This window comes from Hipposideros armiger, unplaced genomic scaffold (assembly GCF_001890085.2).
Source record: "Hipposideros armiger isolate ML-2016 unplaced genomic scaffold, ASM189008v1 scaffold_10, whole genome shotgun sequence".
Taxonomy (NCBI): Eukaryota; Metazoa; Chordata; class Mammalia; order Chiroptera; family Hipposideridae; genus Hipposideros; species Hipposideros armiger.
In genome coordinates, this window is record NW_017731360.1 from 1,472,373 (window position 1) to 1,490,415 (window position 18,043).

Here is an 18,043-nt window from a genome sequence, read left to right on the forward strand (position 1 = left end):
CCTCTCCCTCTCCCTCTCCCTCTCTCTCCCTCCCGCCTTCCATTTCTTTATCCCTCTGCCTCTCCGTCTCTCCTCCTGTCTTGATCTGGGTCTTTGTCTATAGCCCCTCCTTCTGCGTTTCACCTCCAACCAGGGCAGCGCAGAGTCACCCCACAGGTCTAGCCTGGGCAGAGAGGAGGGCAGGGAGAGTGACCACAGCAACCGCTCAAAGCTCGCCCACCCACTCCTCTGAGCCCCCACAAGGCTTCTGTTCTTGCCAATGCAGCAGCGCCACCCACCCCAGTTCCCAGCCTGTTTGTTTACTACAGCAGTGTGGAGAGGCTCCACAGTGACTCAACTTCACCGCTCCAAAAGCTTGGTGCTGGCAAAGGGCCAGCAGCCCCTGCAGCAGTGCAGGCAGGCTGCCAGGCAGAGAGGCACTGTCCCTGGAGCAGCGTGGCATCCTCCTGGCTGGGGCATAGTGAGGGTCACAGTCTTGGCACAGTGGGGGTGGAAGCAGCAGGCAAGTTCCCCACAACCCTGGCCCCCCAGGGTGCCCAAGCCCCAGCAGCTGCCGACAGCCAGATAGCAAAGGCAGATCCTTGGGTCTACAGGGAAGGGGGCCCACTTCCCAAGGAGCTTCTCTAAGAACCAGGTGGGTAGAGGAAATACATAAACAGAAGGGTCACCAAAGTGTAAACACTGACCAGCTCTCCAACATAATAAGCATAACTGAACTGCTATATTAGGCATTCAGTCAGCGGATGGATGGATGGATGGATGGATGGATGGATGGATGGATGGATGGGCAGGTGAATGGATGGGGTGGATGGCTGGATTGATGGGAAAACAGATGGAGTCATGGTTTCCAGGTTAGCATAGCCCGTAAGTACAAGATCTTCCCACCCAGGAAACCCCCTTTGCTGGGTTTCTTTATTCATCAAAGGTTGACTGAAGAGCCAGACTCCTTCCTTGGCCTCTGAATTTTTAGCAACTTCTTGGTCCCTTTTCCTGCAAAAGAAGAAGAGAAGCCCAGGTCATGGGCATGGGTGGGTGGTCAGGAACCAAGAAGCCCGCCCTGGCTGAGGCCTGTGCACTGACATTCTTAAGGAAAGGTCAGAGGGAGCCAGGCAGATAAGCACGGCCCAGGCAGAGTTAGCAAGGCCCGGGGAGTGTTTCAAGACAGTTCCATCAGACAACAGGTATGGAACCTTCTTTTCTCCCTGCCAGGAGCCTCTGCTACGAGCTGTGACTAGACTCTCTGAACAGAGCCCAGAGGATGGGGCTGGAGCTATGCACAGGGCTGGAGTGGGGCCGGGAGCTAAGTGGAGAAGAGACAGGAAAGGTGTGGCTGGGAGACCCGCGAAGAGGCGGTTCCGAGGCAAGCCTGGCTGGATGGGAGTAACCTGGGCACCCCACCCTCTCTAGCTTCACTGTACTGGGTGGCTTCCAGGAGGCTCAGGGCCTGATTGTGGGCAGGGCCCCGCCAGGACGTGAAAGACTCTGGAGCTGTGATGTTCTCAGGACCACCCCACCTCATCCATTGTAGGGATGGATCCTGGGCTTTCTGGGTGACAGACACTGGGTGCCCCGAGATGGCTGAGAGATGGGAAGAGGCTGGAGGAATCACAGGGAGCCCAACTGTCTCCCAGGCTTCCCCAACTCCTTGTGTTACTATGAGGATTAAATGAAGTAATATATAGAGAGAGTGCTTAGAAATCTAATAAGCGCTCAATAAGCATTAGCCATTAGCACCTAGGATAGTGTCTGGCAAAAGTGGACACTAAATATGTGTTGGATTAATGTGTGAATGAACGAGTGAATGAATCCTGCTCCCACTTAGCTCCTCTACTTCAACTACTGGAAGATATAAATCAATATTGTCTCTATTAAGACAATATTGGCATTAAGTTCATTCCCACCCCAGGGCCTTTGAACTTGCTGTGCCCTCTGCCAGGAATGATTTCTCTCACATCTTCATATGTTCCAATCCTTCACTTTATTCAGATCTCTGCCGCTGGAAATGAGAAAGGGCCCTGACCACTGCCTGCTAATAGAGCATTTCCCATCTCCAAAGTCATCTCTCCTTCCTTAGTCAAGGACCCACACCAAGTACACACACACACACACACACACACACACACACACACACACACACACACACCTAATGACAATCCTAATTAGACAACCTCAGAGTCCCCACCCTATTCAGGGCTAGGACTTGAGCCAACGGGGGCTCTGGCCTGGCAGGTGGTCCCTCCCATATGCTGTTGGCCATCAGCGTCCATGCACAACAAAGGCTCACCCAACCCACAGAGGATGTCCTACTCTGTCCCCAACCACCCCCTCCTCCCAACCAGCCTTGACAAGAAACATGGTACCATGCAAACAGTAGAGTCCACTGGACCAGGATTAAAGAATCTTCGCTCCAACACTTAAGGAATAAAAAAACCTTTTATTGAGCACTTATTGTGTGCCAGCCACTGTGCTAAGCTCCCTACACACTTGAGCTCATTTAGCCCTCACAACTAAGCAAGGTAGGTATTATCCTTATTTTACCCCTAGCCAAGGCAGAATAAACTGGCTACATGCTCAGGTTCTCAAATGAGACAGAGCTGCATTCTGGGCTATTCCACTCACTTGCTGTGTGACCTTGGGCAAGTCACTGCAGCTCTCTGAGTCTGCTGCCTCCTCTGTAATGAGGAGATAAGAGAGCCACTGCCTTTGATCATTGTGAGGATCAAAGGAGATAATGGATGAAAGTGCCGCATGGTGCCAGGCATACAGCCTTCAATCAAGGTCAGAGCCTGCCCTTCCCTCCTTATCTCACCAATTCCCCTGCCAAGGTTTGCAGGCTGGGACTGGTCTCCCTTTGGTGCCAGGCACAGGGCTGGGCACAGCCAACACACACAGAATATTCTTGTGATTGGCAGATTTTCCCAAGGCCTGATTGCAGAGAGCATTCTCTCTCCCGGAGCACCCAAGTGAGGGATTTATACCCTGGGCAGCACCAGGGGGAGGGGCTCTGGAGGAAAGCCCCTTTCTGCCGCTGAGCTTCTGCCTTGTTTGGAAGCCCTCACCATCACCACATGGCCTATCCTGGACCCCAGATCCTGTCCTGGTTCCTTGGGTCTGAGTTCCTACCTAGAAAGCTTGATCAGTATCCTGGCTTCTCCAAGATCATGGCCACCTATAGACCAAGCAGTCACTCACCCATTGCCTGGAGCTCTGATCCTGTCCCAGCGTATTAGCTGGGCCCTGCCATACGCTGACAGACACACCCCCATTCACACAAGCTGCCCAAGTCACCCACTCGAGAATCCCAGGCTCCAGTCTGCCCTACTCTGCCTTCTGGCCGCCATGCACCTGCCCACAGCTGTCAGTTGCATCCAGCCCGGTAGTCCTCACACGTACACCTTCAGAGACTGCAGCCAGTCCACACTAGCCATGCCCTCTGCAGGGCCCTGAAGCCTGGCAGAGGAATCACCAGAGCACTTGACCATGAATCAAAGACACTCTTAAATGCATGTGTGTAAATCACATGTAAACCAAGGCAGGAATTTACATCTTTTACTGCTGCATCAGTATCTCCAGGCACCCATGGAGTGGCTGCCTAGAGCTCAGAAGATTTGAGACAAGGGCCCCCCCCCACCCCATCTCAGGGCCCACTGACCGATATCAGATTCATCATCTGAGATGCTCAGACTTCCAGGTTGGGAGTACCAATCATCACTTATTGATTGCCTACTACCTGCCAGCCATTCTCTTACCCACTAGCTCCTACAGGCATTAAAGGAGATAATGTGTAAAGTGCTTTGAATGATACCTGGCGAGTGGTAAGCACCCAATAACATGTGGGCTATTATTGTTAATATCATCTCTGAGCCTCAGTTTCTTCATTTGTCAATGGCAATAATAGTTCTACCTAATTCCTAGTATTTTGATGAGGATGCAACGTGCAAACCCAGGTGGAAGCATTTAGCACAATTCCTGCACATAGTAAGCACTCAATAAATCTTAGCTATTATTATGAAATAGTGCATGGCCATGCAAACAAGTTGTGGAAAGATACAGCCAATAGGAGTAGTTATGAGGGGTGAGGGAGAGAGATTCAGGGAGGACTTCCACTTTCTGTTTTATATATTTCTGAAGTAAAGAATTTTGACAAATAAACTTGTGTTGCTATTATCATAAGCAGAAACAATAAAGATAGTCCTATTTGGGGAATAAAAGTCACGAAGGCAGAGCGTCTGTCCCAGGAGCATTCATTTTTCAGCTACCTCCTCCGAACCTGGCCAGGTGCCAGGGGGCCCTAATCAGGGAGAGCCGTTTGCTCTGGACACGACATTCGTATTAATAACACCTATGTGACTCTCCCTCTCTGGCAGGACGAGCAAACCCAGGAAACCTAGAATGTTTCCACACGAGCTAAAACAGGCCTCGATTCTCCCACCTGCCCTCAAGGAATTGGGCTTGGCCCCAGGTAAAGGTCCTCTTTCTTAGACTTAGTCCCATCCCCACAGCCCAGAGAAGAGCTATTATGTCTGGATTACATGCTGCCCCCTGACCTTCACCGTTCCTCCCCGCTCCTGTCAGCAGCAAGTGTATCGAATCTTTGGATCCTGTACATCATCATTCTAGTCACGGATAAAGAGCCCTGGGCAGGACCAGCTCCCAAGGGCCCTCATCCAGGGCACTGTGAGCCCATTGCCCAATACCCCTCAGCTTCTATCAGCCTACCAGGTACAAATAAGAAAATACACCCTCTTCTCTGAGGCCCACTTCTTCTGAGACCAAAAGCCAGTATCTCCCCCAGCCCATTTTTAAAATAATAAAAAAAGAAGGAAATGAGATCACGGTGGCAGGACCATGTGGTCCATCAACAGACATTCTTTATTGGTACCACTACAGACCAGGAATTGGGCTGGGTATTGGTGACAGAGAAGAGACAGAGCCAGCTGCCCCCAAGAGCTCACAGTCCCGTGGGAGAGACAGACACACAATGGTGATGGGAACGCAGGCCCATAAATGCTAACACCGAGGTATCTGCACAGTACAGTGTGAAAGCAGGAGAGAGGGAGTGGCTTAGTCCAGAGAAGGAGCAAGAAGACTTCCCAGAGCAGGTGACCCAGAACTAGGACTTGAAGGATGTTGAAGGAAGCGGGGAGAAAGACATCCCAAGAGAGGGAATTGCATATGCAAAGGCAGGGAGTCCTAAGGGCCTGGTGTGTTTGTGGGAACAGAAGCTCCACGCTGCTGGGTTCTGAGGGTAGACAGGGACAGGACCACTGGGGGCTTTGGACCTGGAGATGTACACAATAGGGAGCAATGGAAGGCTTCTAAGGAGGCAAGTGACATGTCTGAGTTGTGTCTTGGGGTAGCACTTTGACTTGACTCAACAAAGGGATTGGAGGAAGGGGGAATCATCCTAGACCAGTCACTGGATTTTATGACCTATCTGCCCCCCTGACACAAAACTTTGGTTTCCTGGAGACACTAAAGTGTAAACTTTATCTGTCCTTTGAGGTGCCCAGAGCAACCAGGACAATGGGCCTACAACTAGAGGTAAACTGAGGCACTCTACCGAAGAGTAGGAAGGAGAGCATGGACATGAGTCTGCCACATGCTCTGTTCTGAGCCACAAACAAAAGTTGAGACGCAACGGTGATTTTATCGGTAGTGACAAGTCCACCCCCAGGCTCAGACAGGTATTGTTCCAGGCTCAGCAGACGTCCCCAAGTCAGACAGATGTCCAGGGCTCAAACAGACATTGCCCCAGGCCAGGAAGATGCTGCACCAGGCCCGGACAGATGCCGTGCCAGGTTCAGACACATGTCCTGGGCCCAGACAGAAGCTGTCCCAGGGCCAGAAAATGTACTGGGCTCAGCCAGGTGTCCCAGCCTCAAACAGATGTTGTCTCAGGCCCAGGCAGATGCTACCCTTAACTCAGACAGATGTCTGCCACCAGAGATACATAAAGATGCTAAGAGGTCCCTGGGAAAATATAATTCCTAAATCCTCCATTTCCACTTCCGCCCTCCACCTGCTACCTCCAAGAAAGCTGAGGAAAGCCAGCATGGAGCCCAGCCAGCTCTCTCCAGACCCTCCCAACTTGTAACAGCCAAGAAACTATATCATCCTGCCCTTCCCTGTGACTCCAGGCTACTGCACAGAGGGAAGGAACGCACATGCAGTGGGGCAATGAATGAGGCACATGAAGAGGAGTACAGGGCACCTGTGCCATCTGTGGAGTGGTTGACAGTTATGCCCAGGCTACCCGACCTGACTCTGCAGGGGGCAGAGGGGTTGGGGGGATACGAGGGAAGAGTGGGTTGATGTAAAGGACCAGGCCCACTAAGTCCCACCTCAAACCCTACATGCTGGGACTGGAGGGGTACAGAAGTCCTGTGAGTTCATCCCTATAGTCAAATCTCTCGCCAATACCCTAAGAATGTCATTGCTGGGACATCTGAAGGTAATTACTGCACCAAAGCTGGGCTGCATTAAGCTAGGGAGAAAGAGGAATACGAAGGCTGGCCCAGTGTGAACATAAAATGGGGGAGAGTCCCATTCACCCGCTTGGTCCTAGCTGGAAGAATGACCTTCCTTTTCCAAAAGCCCTCATAGTGGCATCCCGGACCTGGAAGGAAAAAGAACATTCCCTCATGGCCACACAGCTCCTATCAGAAGCTATGCAGAAACTGGGGTTCAGGGATCATGGGGTGCTGATGTTCCCTGCCCATGGATGGAAGAGGCAGCCGCTGGACCTGGGATGGGGGACTGAGAGGTTACAGTGAGAGCCTGATCTCCTTACCCACCCTAAGGGGCCTCCACAGACTCAGTCCCTTCCCAGGGGAACCGAGAGGCAGTGGCTCATGAATATGTAAATTTACCTTGAGCCACATACCCTCCAGCAGGTCCAAATAGGGACTTCTCTCTATTTCTACCTACTTCCCCTCAAGAGCTACCTGGAGGCTGAGGAAGGTGAGGTATGTTCTTTAAAACCACTCTCAAATGAAAGCACTGGCTGACAGTTACAAACACTAATGCACACACATTAACACAAACCAAGCAAAAGCACCTGATACAAGCACACAGATACTTATGGGTATCTATAAAGTACAAACACATGAACCCATGCACGCATGCTAACATATAGTCATCATACACACACACACACACACACACACACACACCCCAAGCCCCCAACACACTACGGTAAACACTGTACCTCACACAAACACAAGAGAACTCCCCTCTCACCCTTCCAATCCACCCAAGCTGCCCACCCCCCACCCTCAATCGGGCCACAAAGTGAACACCAGCCCAGGAAGGCATCTCACTCTTTTAACGATGGTGACAAGAACTAAAATTATCACTCACTGCTCAAACCCTACCCTGTGGTAGTGAATTTTGCAGCCATCCAGATAAAAAGTGTGTTAAAAAAAAAATAACCCAAACCCAGCCCCAGCCTTTCAGAGTGATTAATCCCGCTAATGATTTACCGATTTGCAGAGAGCGTGTTCTGCATAACCGGATTGTGGGCATTAACACCAGCTCAGAGGCTGCCATTCTGCTAAAAATGAAAGTAAATTTCAAGAGTAATTGGCCACCCCTCATTTGAATATTCTACTGATGCACTGGTAGGACCCCCACTTCTACCCATAGGCTTAGGAGGTTAAGGGTGGATGGGGGTGGAATGCAAGGAAAGGTTCATCCCCAAGAGATAAATTTCACCTTCCATCCTTTCTTCCGTTCACCAAGACTGAGATAAGGAACCTCAGGTTAAATAAGTGAGACTGCTTCTTTCTCCACTGCCAAAGGCAGCAACACCCCTCCTCCCCCTGGGCTCCTCTATGCTGGGCTCTTGGGAGCACAGGAAGGATAGAAGAGGTACAGACACCTAGAGGGACTGAGTTTACAGAGAATAGGTAGGGGCTTGAGAGCTCACATCCCACGTGAGAGGCTTTCTGGATGGTGGTCAGCACTAATAATCTGTCTAGCTGGCACCAACTTTCAACAAGGCAGCTGATGGACAAGATGACACTGGTGCCACCCCAGGTGGGAATCTGGGACAGCCGGGACCCTGCCAGACTCTTCCAGTCGAAAACACATTCCAGCCCAGAACAACAGGGTAATGGGCGTGGTCACTCCTGACATTGCTAAGCAAGAACTGGCTGGGGGAGCAGGCAGGTTCTGTTTCTGCTCACACAGCCTTACTCACCCCAGGCAGCTGGGGAGAAAAACCAAGCCACACTTTCCAAGTTTCCATCTGAGTAGGGATCTCACCCCACCTTTACAAAAAACCAGTAGAGACCATCCTGCCCAGCTTCCAGATGAAAGTTCAGGTTCACCGCGATTAGGAGGCTGACACGGGTCCAAAGTCATCCAGCAGGCTTGGGTCTGAACCAAGATAGAATCCAGGTCTCTTGACACCGTGAAAATGCAGGATCGAGGGTATAAGGAAAAGACTGACAGAAGGGAAAGGCAGTGGGCTACGAGTGCTGCCATCCTGTCCCTTGCCCTAGCCCAGTCTGACTCTGGACAGAGGCTCAACGCCCACACACACAGGAGGGCATCCTAACACACCAGCCCCTCCAGCAGCTCTCCTCCATGGGCTCTGATCTCCCCGCTCTCTTTAGTTCTTCTCAGCACTCCTGACTTCCAGGAATCCAAGAGGAGTGTCCTGGGGCCCGTCTTCCCCCCAAAACTAAAAAGGCCTTGGGTCTGCAGCCTCATCTGCTCTCAGTGCTTCCCGGACTCCAGGTCTCCACTGACTGACTGACGAGACACACTGCAGGGGCTCAGAGTCCAGAGGGGGAAAGCAGCCAGATCCAGCTGCCCCCTCTTTCTCCCTCCCAAATCTTGCTCCGTATGTCATTGTGCAGGCTCGCCTGTCTGGGTGTGTGTCTGGAATATTACAGTGCATATGTGGCCACGAGGGTGCTGATGGGGAGTGTGGTTGTGTTCTAGAGGCCATGTCTGCATCTCTCAGGAGGGAGTATGAATGTAGATGGCAGAGGTTTCTGTCTGGGACTCGGGGCTCTGCAGAAAGAGGACATGGTGCTGGAGCTTGTGTAGTTGTCATTCATCCCTGCAGAGCTTCCCCCTGCAACCCCTCTGGCTCAGAGACCCCCCACAGTGAGGGCCCCATCTGCTGGAGGCTCAGTGACCTGTGTCAAATGAGCAAGCACTCTGTCACACTCCAGAGCCTGGAGGAGGCTGAGACCCAGCCACTCTGGGAAAGCCCAGGCAGCTTCTGGCCTGGGGGTGGGCTAGACAGGGGCCCCGATGGGGAGGGAGCTCTGGGAGCCTCTGAGACTGGCAGGGGCCTGGTTGGGAGCTGCCCTCCACAGACAAGAGGAGTGAAAAAATATATATATGAAAAGGAAGAGCTTTCCTGCTTCCTTGGGGCTAACACTGCTGCCTACCACATGGACCAAGCTCTGGGCTGGGCACACCCCTTCCTCTGCTTTCGGATCCCCTGTGTAGGTGAGTTAGTTCCTACAGGATACAGGTATGCATGTGTGTGTCCGTGTGATGTGCAGGGTAGGCCTCTTTGTATCTGTGCAATGGCGAATGGGGTGTATGTGGCTGACTCTGTATGCTCATGTGTGTGAACAGGAAGGTGTGCTTATTCGTGTGAACTGGCAAGCCAGATGAGGGCCACCATGCTTGAGACCCCGAAGGCCTGCAGGTCTTAAGTACTTCTGTGTCGCTGAAGGAATGCCTACTTGAGTCTATTTCAGCCTATGTGTAGGCTCTGTGTATGTATATTCCTGGTTACGCACATGCCTGTATTTATCATTGTGTGGTTTGGATGAGTATGAATATCTATGAATATCCGACCTAATGGTACGAGTCCATATGTCCCTATTGTGAATCTATATGTTTGTCCCTTAGCTAAAATGCACATGTGTAGCTGAGTGTGTGTGTGTGTGTGTGTGTGTGTGTGTGTGTGTATGTGTGCACATCTGTTCACATGCCTAAACCATTCTGGGTCTGAGTGGGTCAGCTGAGTGTCCGGCTTTCGTGTTCCAATGTCTCACCAGGATCTGTGAGGGTAGGGCTCCAGGAGAGAGGGCTTGCTCTGCACCAGGCCTCTCTGCCAATGACCATGCCACAGTCCCCAGTGTCCCACACAGAACCCCTGGAAGCAAGAGCCAAGAGGATGTGGACACTTCCTAGGGGGAAAACTCTCAAATACAAGAAAAATTTAACTCAAGACCAAACCCATCTCATTGTAGAAGGTCTAAAATTTCCAAAGCAGAGCAAGGGATGTTATCCTCTCCTAGTTCACATTGCTGCTCACCCCAGGGAAGCATCTAACATTAAGAGGGCATCCAAATGACAGGTTTTGCTTCATCCTTGGAGCTTCAGAGCAATCCTGAGACGCAGGCTTTACTGTCCCTGTTTTAAGATGAAGAAACTGAGGATCCGACAGGCAAAGCAGCTGGCACAAAGTCACAGGGTTGGTAACGGGAGTGATGGGGTTCGGACTAAGATTTGGTGACTGACAAGCTGGTAACCTAAGAGTCTGGCTTTGCTGCAGGCACCTCTCAGTTTAGCACAGACCTGGGAGCCCAGCTTAAGAGCACCAGCTGGCCCTGGCTTCCCCGAGAGCTACCAGACATAGGGCTCCCTCTGCTGTGATAGCCAAAGCCACTGACTGGCAACCTTCCCCGTCCCACAGCAATGGGGAGAATGATGAGGAGTGAGACCTTCTCGGGTTCTGTGCCCTCAGATGAGCCTCGGTTCCTTCAGCTATGCACTGGCAATAACGATCTCAGTGTTCTCTCACAGGGCTGAGAGATGCAGGTACAAAGGTGAATGGAAAGCACTTGGTAAAGCACTGGTGCCATCGTTCAAGTCTCAGAGACAATTGCAAAGACTGGACATCACAACACCTGTCCACTGTCCAGACATTTCTTTTCCTCCAATACAAGCGGAGACAGATTCATAAAATCATAGACCATCAGAGCTAAAAGGGCCTGAGAGGTTCACTGGTCCAAACCTCCACAACCCTATTCTAAGGATGAGGAAACTGAGATTTCATTACAGTGGGAGACTAATTTGCGCATTCACTGGGCACTAACAATAGAAACAAGCAGAGTAAAAACCCTTTCACCCCCATTGTCTTGTATCATCCTCTGACTTAACCTTAATGAGGCAGGTGGGCTGCCTATGGTACTGTTATTCCAAATTTACAGGTAGGAAAGCCAAGAGCTAGAAAGACTGAACCAGAGTTATTCTTGCCCAGAAAGATAGTGGCAGGCCTGGGTTGGAAGCCCAAGCTTCAGTGTCATGCAAGGCTGGCATGAGATGGGCCTTCACTAGAGGATTTCCAGCCTTGGTTACCTCCTGGGCCTAGGAGCGGGGAGAGGAAGGCATGTGGACCAGAAGGTCTGCTTCTGTGATCTTACGAAGAAAAGGTAACTCAAGATGACCACTTTCTGGGCCAGAGTCCAGGGAAGCCCAGCATCCCTAGCTGGATTCAGACACAGGGCTCCCTCACAGCTCTTGTAGCCAGGGTGGTACCTAAGGAGCCTGCTCAGAACAGTGGCCATTGGCCAGACAAGGACCTTACCCTGTCCCATTCCATCCCTTGGAGGCTAGCCACTGGTGGGCCCTAAGGCATTCAGGGCCTGGGTAAGCACAGTCTGTGCCCAGGATGACCCTTTTCACTGTGGACTCTGTCCTAGTCACTGTGGACTCTGTCCCAGTGGGCTCATCTCCATTGCAGCTGCCGCCAGAGCCCCCATCGCTCTTATTCACACTCTGAGGCTTTATTCCACAGTCCTGACTTGCCCAGTTGCGCCCTAAGTGGGGCCCCCGTTCAGTCCTGTGGTTTGGGACCCCAAAGCCTTGGAACCCATGAATCCATGGAGACAACATCAGGGAGAGAAAAGAGGTGGACTAGCAGCTGGAAGACTGTGTGAGCCAAACTTCCCTGTAGGGAAGAGGTGGAGGCCACAGCTCACTCCACTCAGCCTGGAGCCCAATGTGGGGTTTAGAGGTACAGGCCATCTGCTGCTGAGGTCCGAGTCCACTCAGGATCCTTCAGAGTCCTCAAAGGGGATGGGGGAGAGTGAGGAGGTACCCGAATTGCATGCCTCACCTTTCCAAATAAGGCCTCCTCTATCTCAATTCCCTTTTCAGCAGCCCCAGGCAAGTCAGGTTAAATCCAGCCCAGGGCTCCAGAAAAGGCTGGACAGCTCCCGGACTGCCTGATGAATTTCCGAAGTGCCAGACGCCCTTCCCCAAGTCTATGCCACTCCTCGCCTACAGCAAGTTTCCCGGGTCGTGACCCCGCCATGACCCCAGCCAATGAGCCGATCAGGCAAGAAGAGGAGCGAGAAGGCGGCGACGGTGTGGGTACGCGTGAGCCCAGTGTGTCCACCACCTCTTTCCACGGCGTTTTCTCCGGCGCTCCAGTTGAGGTCCTCTCACTCTGAAACCCTGAAACCCTGGAACGCCGCCTGATGACATCGCTGCCGCCGGCCGTTCCGCCCCGAGCCGCCCGCGCGGTACTCACCTGGGCCACGGTGCCCCGAAGGGGAGCCCGCGCGAGGCGTAAAGCCGGGGCGGGTCCGACTCCGCCGGCGCTGGATGCGCTCTCAGGGCCGCGGAGGTTGACAAGAGTTGCGACGCTGGGTCTAGAGCGAGAAGAAGGGAAAGGAAACGCCCGGGGAGAAGCGGGAGGACAGCTCTGCGCCGGCTGAAAAGCCGCGGAAGCGACGCGGGCAAGGTGAGCAGCCGCGCCGAAACCGAGTCGGGGACCCGCACCGCCTCCCACTCGCAGCCACAGAAACCCGCGGGAATCCCGGCCCGCCCGCAGCGGCACTCCCGAGAAAGGAGCGCGGGGCTGAGCTGCTTGTCGAAGCCCGAGCGCCTCCCGGAGCCCACAATCCCCGCCGCCGCCTCTGGCCGCCTGGCCGGAGACGGGCCGGAATTCGGATCGCGTGGAGAGTGGGACCCGCCGGGTTCCCAGCCTCCAGCGCGGGGGGCAAGCGGGGCCCACGCAGCCGGGGCGAGAGGGGGTGCGGTCCCAGAGCCACCCCCGCGCCACTCCCCACGTGGCGGCCGCGCCCCCGAGGCGTGAGTGTGTACGCGGACGGTGGGGGGCCGTGAATGAAGACCCAGCGACCAATCACCAGGGCCGGCGCGCGGGACCCCGGGAGCGAGGCCCAATGGCGAGCTCTGGGCGGCCCGGCCGAGCGGCAGGCGGGCGCGGGGGGCGGGGGCCGGGGCCCGGGGGTGGGAGGCGGCTCCGCGGGCAGCCAATGGGCGGCGGGCGGGGTGGGGCTCCGGAGCGCTGAGCGGGTCGGGGCTTTAAGCCGGCGGAGCGCGGCGGCAGGGCCCGCAGACGGAGCGGAGCGGCGGCGGCGGCGCGGTGCAGGGCGCGGGGCGGCATGGCCACCACCGCACAGTACCTGCCGCGGGGCCCCGGAGGAGGAGCCGGGGGCACCGGACCGCTCATGCACCCGGATGCCGCGGCGGCAGCGGCGGCGGCGGCGGCCGCCGAGCGGCTGCACGCGGGGGCCGCGTACCGCGAAGTGCAGAAGCTGATGCACCACGAGTGGCTGGGCGCGGGCGCGGGCCACCCCGTGGGCCTAGCGCACCCCCAGTGGCTACCCACGGGAGGAGGAGGTAGCAGCGACTGGGGTGGCGGCCCGCACCTGGAACACGGCAAGGCGGGCGGCGGCGGCACCGGTCGAGCAGACGACGGCGGCGGCGGCGGTTTCCACGCGCGCCTGGTGCACCAGGGGGCGGCCCACGCGAGCGCTGCATGGGCGCAGGGCGGCACGGCGCACCACTTGGGCCCCGCCATGTCGCCGTCGCCGGGGGCCGGTGGGGGTCACCAGCCCCAGCCGCTCGGGCTGTACGCGCAGGCGGCCTACCCGGGGGGCGGCGGCGGCGGCCTGGCTGGGATGCTGGCGGCGGGCGGCGGCGGCGCGGGGCCGGGCCTGCACCACGCGCTGCATGAGGACGGCCACGAGGCGCAGCTGGAGCCGTCGCCTCCACCGCACCTGGGCGCCCACGGACACGCACACGGACATGCACACGCCGGCGGCCTGCACGCGGCTGCGGCGCACCTGCACCCGGGCGCTGGCGGCGGTGGCTCGTCGGTGGGCGAGCACTCAGACGAGGACGCACCCAGCTCGGACGACCTGGAGCAGTTCGCCAAGCAGTTCAAGCAGCGGCGCATCAAGCTCGGCTTCACGCAGGCCGACGTGGGGCTGGCGCTGGGCACGCTGTACGGTAACGTGTTCTCTCAGACCACCATCTGCCGCTTCGAGGCCCTGCAGCTCAGCTTCAAGAACATGTGCAAGCTCAAGCCGCTGCTCAACAAGTGGCTGGAGGAGACCGACTCGTCCAGCGGCAGTCCCACCAACCTGGACAAGATCGCGGCGCAGGGCCGCAAGCGCAAGAAGCGCACGTCCATCGAGGTGGGGGTCAAAGGCGCGCTCGAGAGCCACTTTCTCAAGTGCCCCAAGCCCTCGGCACACGAGATCACGGGCCTGGCCGACAGCCTGCAGCTGGAGAAGGAGGTGGTTCGCGTCTGGTTCTGCAACCGGCGGCAAAAGGAGAAGCGCATGACCCCCGCGGCCGGCGCCGGCCACCCGCCCATGGACGACGTTTATGCACCTGGCGAGCTGGGGCCGGGCGGGGGCGGTGCGTCGCCGCCCTCTGCACCCCCGCCACCCCCGCCGGCTGCGCTACACCACCACCACCATCACACACTGCCGGGTTCGGTGCAGTGACCCCGCGGGCCGGGCCCCAGCCAGCGCGCGGCGAGTCGCCGCGCGGCCTGTACTCTTTTTGTTCGGTTGCTTTGGATTTTACAAAAAGCCCAGAAACTTTCGAACAAAACCAAACACCCGGACGACCATCTCCGGCGAGCGGCGAGACGACTAGGCTGCGTCGCCCGAGTCCCGGAGGAGTGAAGGGAAGATCTGGATCGCGCCAACTCACCCCGGGCATCCTGCCCGCCGCCTAATCCCTGCCCCCATCCCCTCGACGACCCCCGCCCCTGCCCCCCCGGGCTGTTCGGGGCCGGATCCCGGCAGCGGCCTTCCCACAGCGACAGGTAACGCGGTACGGGATTAGGAATTCCCCGGGAGAGAGGACGAAGAGAGGAGAGGGTTCCCCGTCCCTCTCCCTGGAGCGGATGCCCGAGCCTGCGGATCGAGGGTGGGGGACTATCGCTCTACTCTCTCCACTCCTCTTCTCTCCCATAAGGATGCGACCCATCCCCCTTACCCTTCCTCCGGGCTTGGTTTTTTACGGTTTTTATTTATTCATGGAGCCTCTCGGCTCCTGGGGTCCTTCTAACTCCGCCCGCGCCCTTAATTTAAATCGCTGTATACTGTATTTATCGGGGCCCCGGAGGGGAGGCCGCGAGAGCCGCGTCTGTGTATAAAAGCAGGAAATAGCCAAAGCTTTAATCTAGCCTAATTTATTTTTCCCCATACCTTCCCCTACCCTACCCCAAAAAGAGCAAAACAAAAAAACAAAAACTAACAAAAAAAATTCGAGTGATCATTTTCGTTTCGTTTTATCCGAGCTCCAGCTCGGTTCCGGGCCACGCTGGAGGGGTCTGCGCTCCCACCCACACCCGGATGGGAAGGGCCTTCTGCCTCGCTGCAGACTGACCACCGCACAGCTGGGCCCCTGCTCCCCGCGGGGCCCTGCCCTCCTGGCCACAAACAAACGAAACTTGGAAAAGTTGAAGGTATTTTTTAACCAGCTGTAGAAATAAGTCGTTCCCTGAGAGCCTTCTGCCTGAGTCCCTGCAGCTTCCGTCCGCTCCCTTTGCAGCCCCCTGGGATGCGAGATGCTGGGGGAGGCTGGGAGAGAAATTCCCCAAGTTTGGGGTGAGGTGGGAACCATGTAAATATGTGAGATATGTACACACTGGCGGGGAGAAGAAACATTTTGTGCTTGGTTTTTATTTTTGGTTTTCCGGGTTGCCCTCCGTCCCCATCCTAAAGGATTTTGTATACCAACTAATCCGAAAAAGATATTTTAATATGATTTCCAGATTTCTGACCCATCTCTATTTATTTTCTGGATGTGTTTGGAGCTTCCCCCTTCTCCATTTCTTGTTCTATTTGTTACAGTTTGAATTTAAATTTTGTTATTTTTATTATTTTTTGGAACAATGTTTTGGTGCATTCTCTTTGTATCTTTATTGCAAAAAAATAATGTAGACTGGGAAGTTCCCTTTATATTTATGTTATAGTAAATATTTTATTACTCACATAAACATGTACCCCAGGGCTGTGTCCTGTCCTCTTTACTACCAGGGCTGGGTTGGTTTGTGGATAGAGTGATGGGATACCCTAGCTCACCTCCCCTAAAGTCCTGGCCTCAGTATTTTGGAGAAAGGTGACCACACAGACCTTCTTTCAAGCCAATGTCAGGACAGCTTATTGCTTGGGCCTCTGGTGAGTGAGTTTAGGGAAGATGAAGCTGCCTCTTGTCCCGTCCCATACACAGCCTATCCTGAGACCAGACCAGGGAAAGGACATTGAACCACAGACACCACGCTGAATTTGGGTCATCCATTCCTCAGGCACACTTGACTGCTCTTCTCAGCCAAGGAAGAACCCTGCCTCGACCTGGACCACCACCACCAGCCCGGCATCCATGTATCCCCCACCCAACACCCCAACCCCTAACTTTGGTTTCATTTTGCATTCCACGTGTGGGATCTGGGCCAGTTGCACCATTCCGGGTCCTGGGGCAGCTGGAAGCTGGGTTAAGCCCCACCAGCCTGTCCCGACGGGCTCTCCACCCACAAGCAAATGGTGCCCAAACCTCCCTGGATCCACTGGAAGTTCCTGCAGTGGTCCTGCGGGAGCTGAGTGGGCCTAGGGGGAAAGCCCTGCCTGTTTGCTTGGGCAAAGCCTGCCCTTCTCAGCAAACAAACCACCTGCCTCAGCTTCTCTTGAGGAAGAGTCAGTGTACAAACAACTGTCCCACCAAAAGCCTTGCCATCTCTCTAGGGATGGATACCCAAGGACCCCCACCGACCCAGGGAGTGATGCACATGCCTATGAGAAGGTCTCATGGCTGTGCAGTCATGACCTGGGTGGGGGGCATAGACATCCTCAGACATCCCCCTCTCAAGCCTTCGGCAGCAACATAAGCCCCTCGCCAGAGTCAGGATGGCTGAGGCAGATCTGGGTTCCAGGGCCAAAGCTCCAAACTACCTGTGTCCCAGCCAAGATCTTTTTTCCTTTAAAACAACTCTTAAAAACACTAGTAAGACAGCTATCCCTGTTTCTTCCTTAGATGTGTTCTTTTCCCTTCTCAGGAGAAACCACACGCAGTTTTTCTTACTCTTCGTGGAGACAAAGCTCAAAGGCACAGTCACTTGATTGGGGAGAAAGTTGTGTCGGCAATGAGGGTGTATGTGTAGCCCACTCCCTCCAGGAAAGCTGCCCAACAGCCGTTGGTATCTAGGGAGCCCAGAGAAGTGTTCCCAGGCCCCCAAGTTGGGGGTCCCTGGCAAGACCAGGGCCTTAAGATGATTGTGCTGTGCTGAGAGTTCCGAGAGTTCCGGTGACTTTCTGGGCTCTGCCCCTCCATCTCAGGGGAATTGGCTTGGCAAGTACAAAGGCCACCAGGGTTTTCAAATGCTCAGCCTCTCCCTCACTGCCTTTTTTTTCCTTCCTCCCTCCTTCAGTCCAGATGAGTGAGCAATTAGCCGTGTAATCGGCACCCATGTCCCAGCCAGTCCCCATACTGGCAGACCAGTGAGCCTCCCCATGCTTCTTAAAGAGGAGGCCAGGAATTTATTTACAGGCCAGTAGGGTGACATCGTGGCCCAGAGCCACAGGCCACTCTACCTCAGCCTCTCATTTCCTGCTCCACTAGCTGTGGAGCTTCGAGGCAGGCCCACACTCCTTCCTTATTCCTCCATTTCTGGATTTGTCCCAGCCTCAGGGCCCTGAAATGGAAAATGAAGTTCCCAGATTCCTGCGGCCTGTGCCACCCTGAGCCTCAGCAGGTTTGGAAAGGGCAACCAGGAAGAAGGGGCCTTTCGCTGGCCTCT

General features: G+C 55.1%; 1 protein-coding gene across 1 annotated transcript; it reads left to right on the forward strand.

The window, feature by feature from the left end:
- Nucleotides 1-13,342: 13,342 nt before the first annotated feature.
- On the forward strand, nucleotides 13,343-16,277 carry POU3F1 (POU class 3 homeobox 1). Its single transcript, XM_019657722.1, has one exon. The coding sequence runs from the start codon at nucleotides 13,392-13,394 to the stop codon at nucleotides 14,742-14,744; it is 1,353 nt and encodes a 450-aa protein (XP_019513267.1). The 5' UTR covers nucleotides 13,343-13,391; the 3' UTR covers nucleotides 14,745-16,277.
- The last annotated feature ends 1,766 nt before the right edge of the window (nucleotides 16,278-18,043 follow it).

What these genes read in the sequence shown, in the direction of transcription:
- POU3F1 (XM_019657722.1), top strand. Translation starts at nt 13,392, where the DNA reads ATGGCCACCACCGCACAGTACCTGCCGCGGGGCCCCGGAGGAGGAGCC.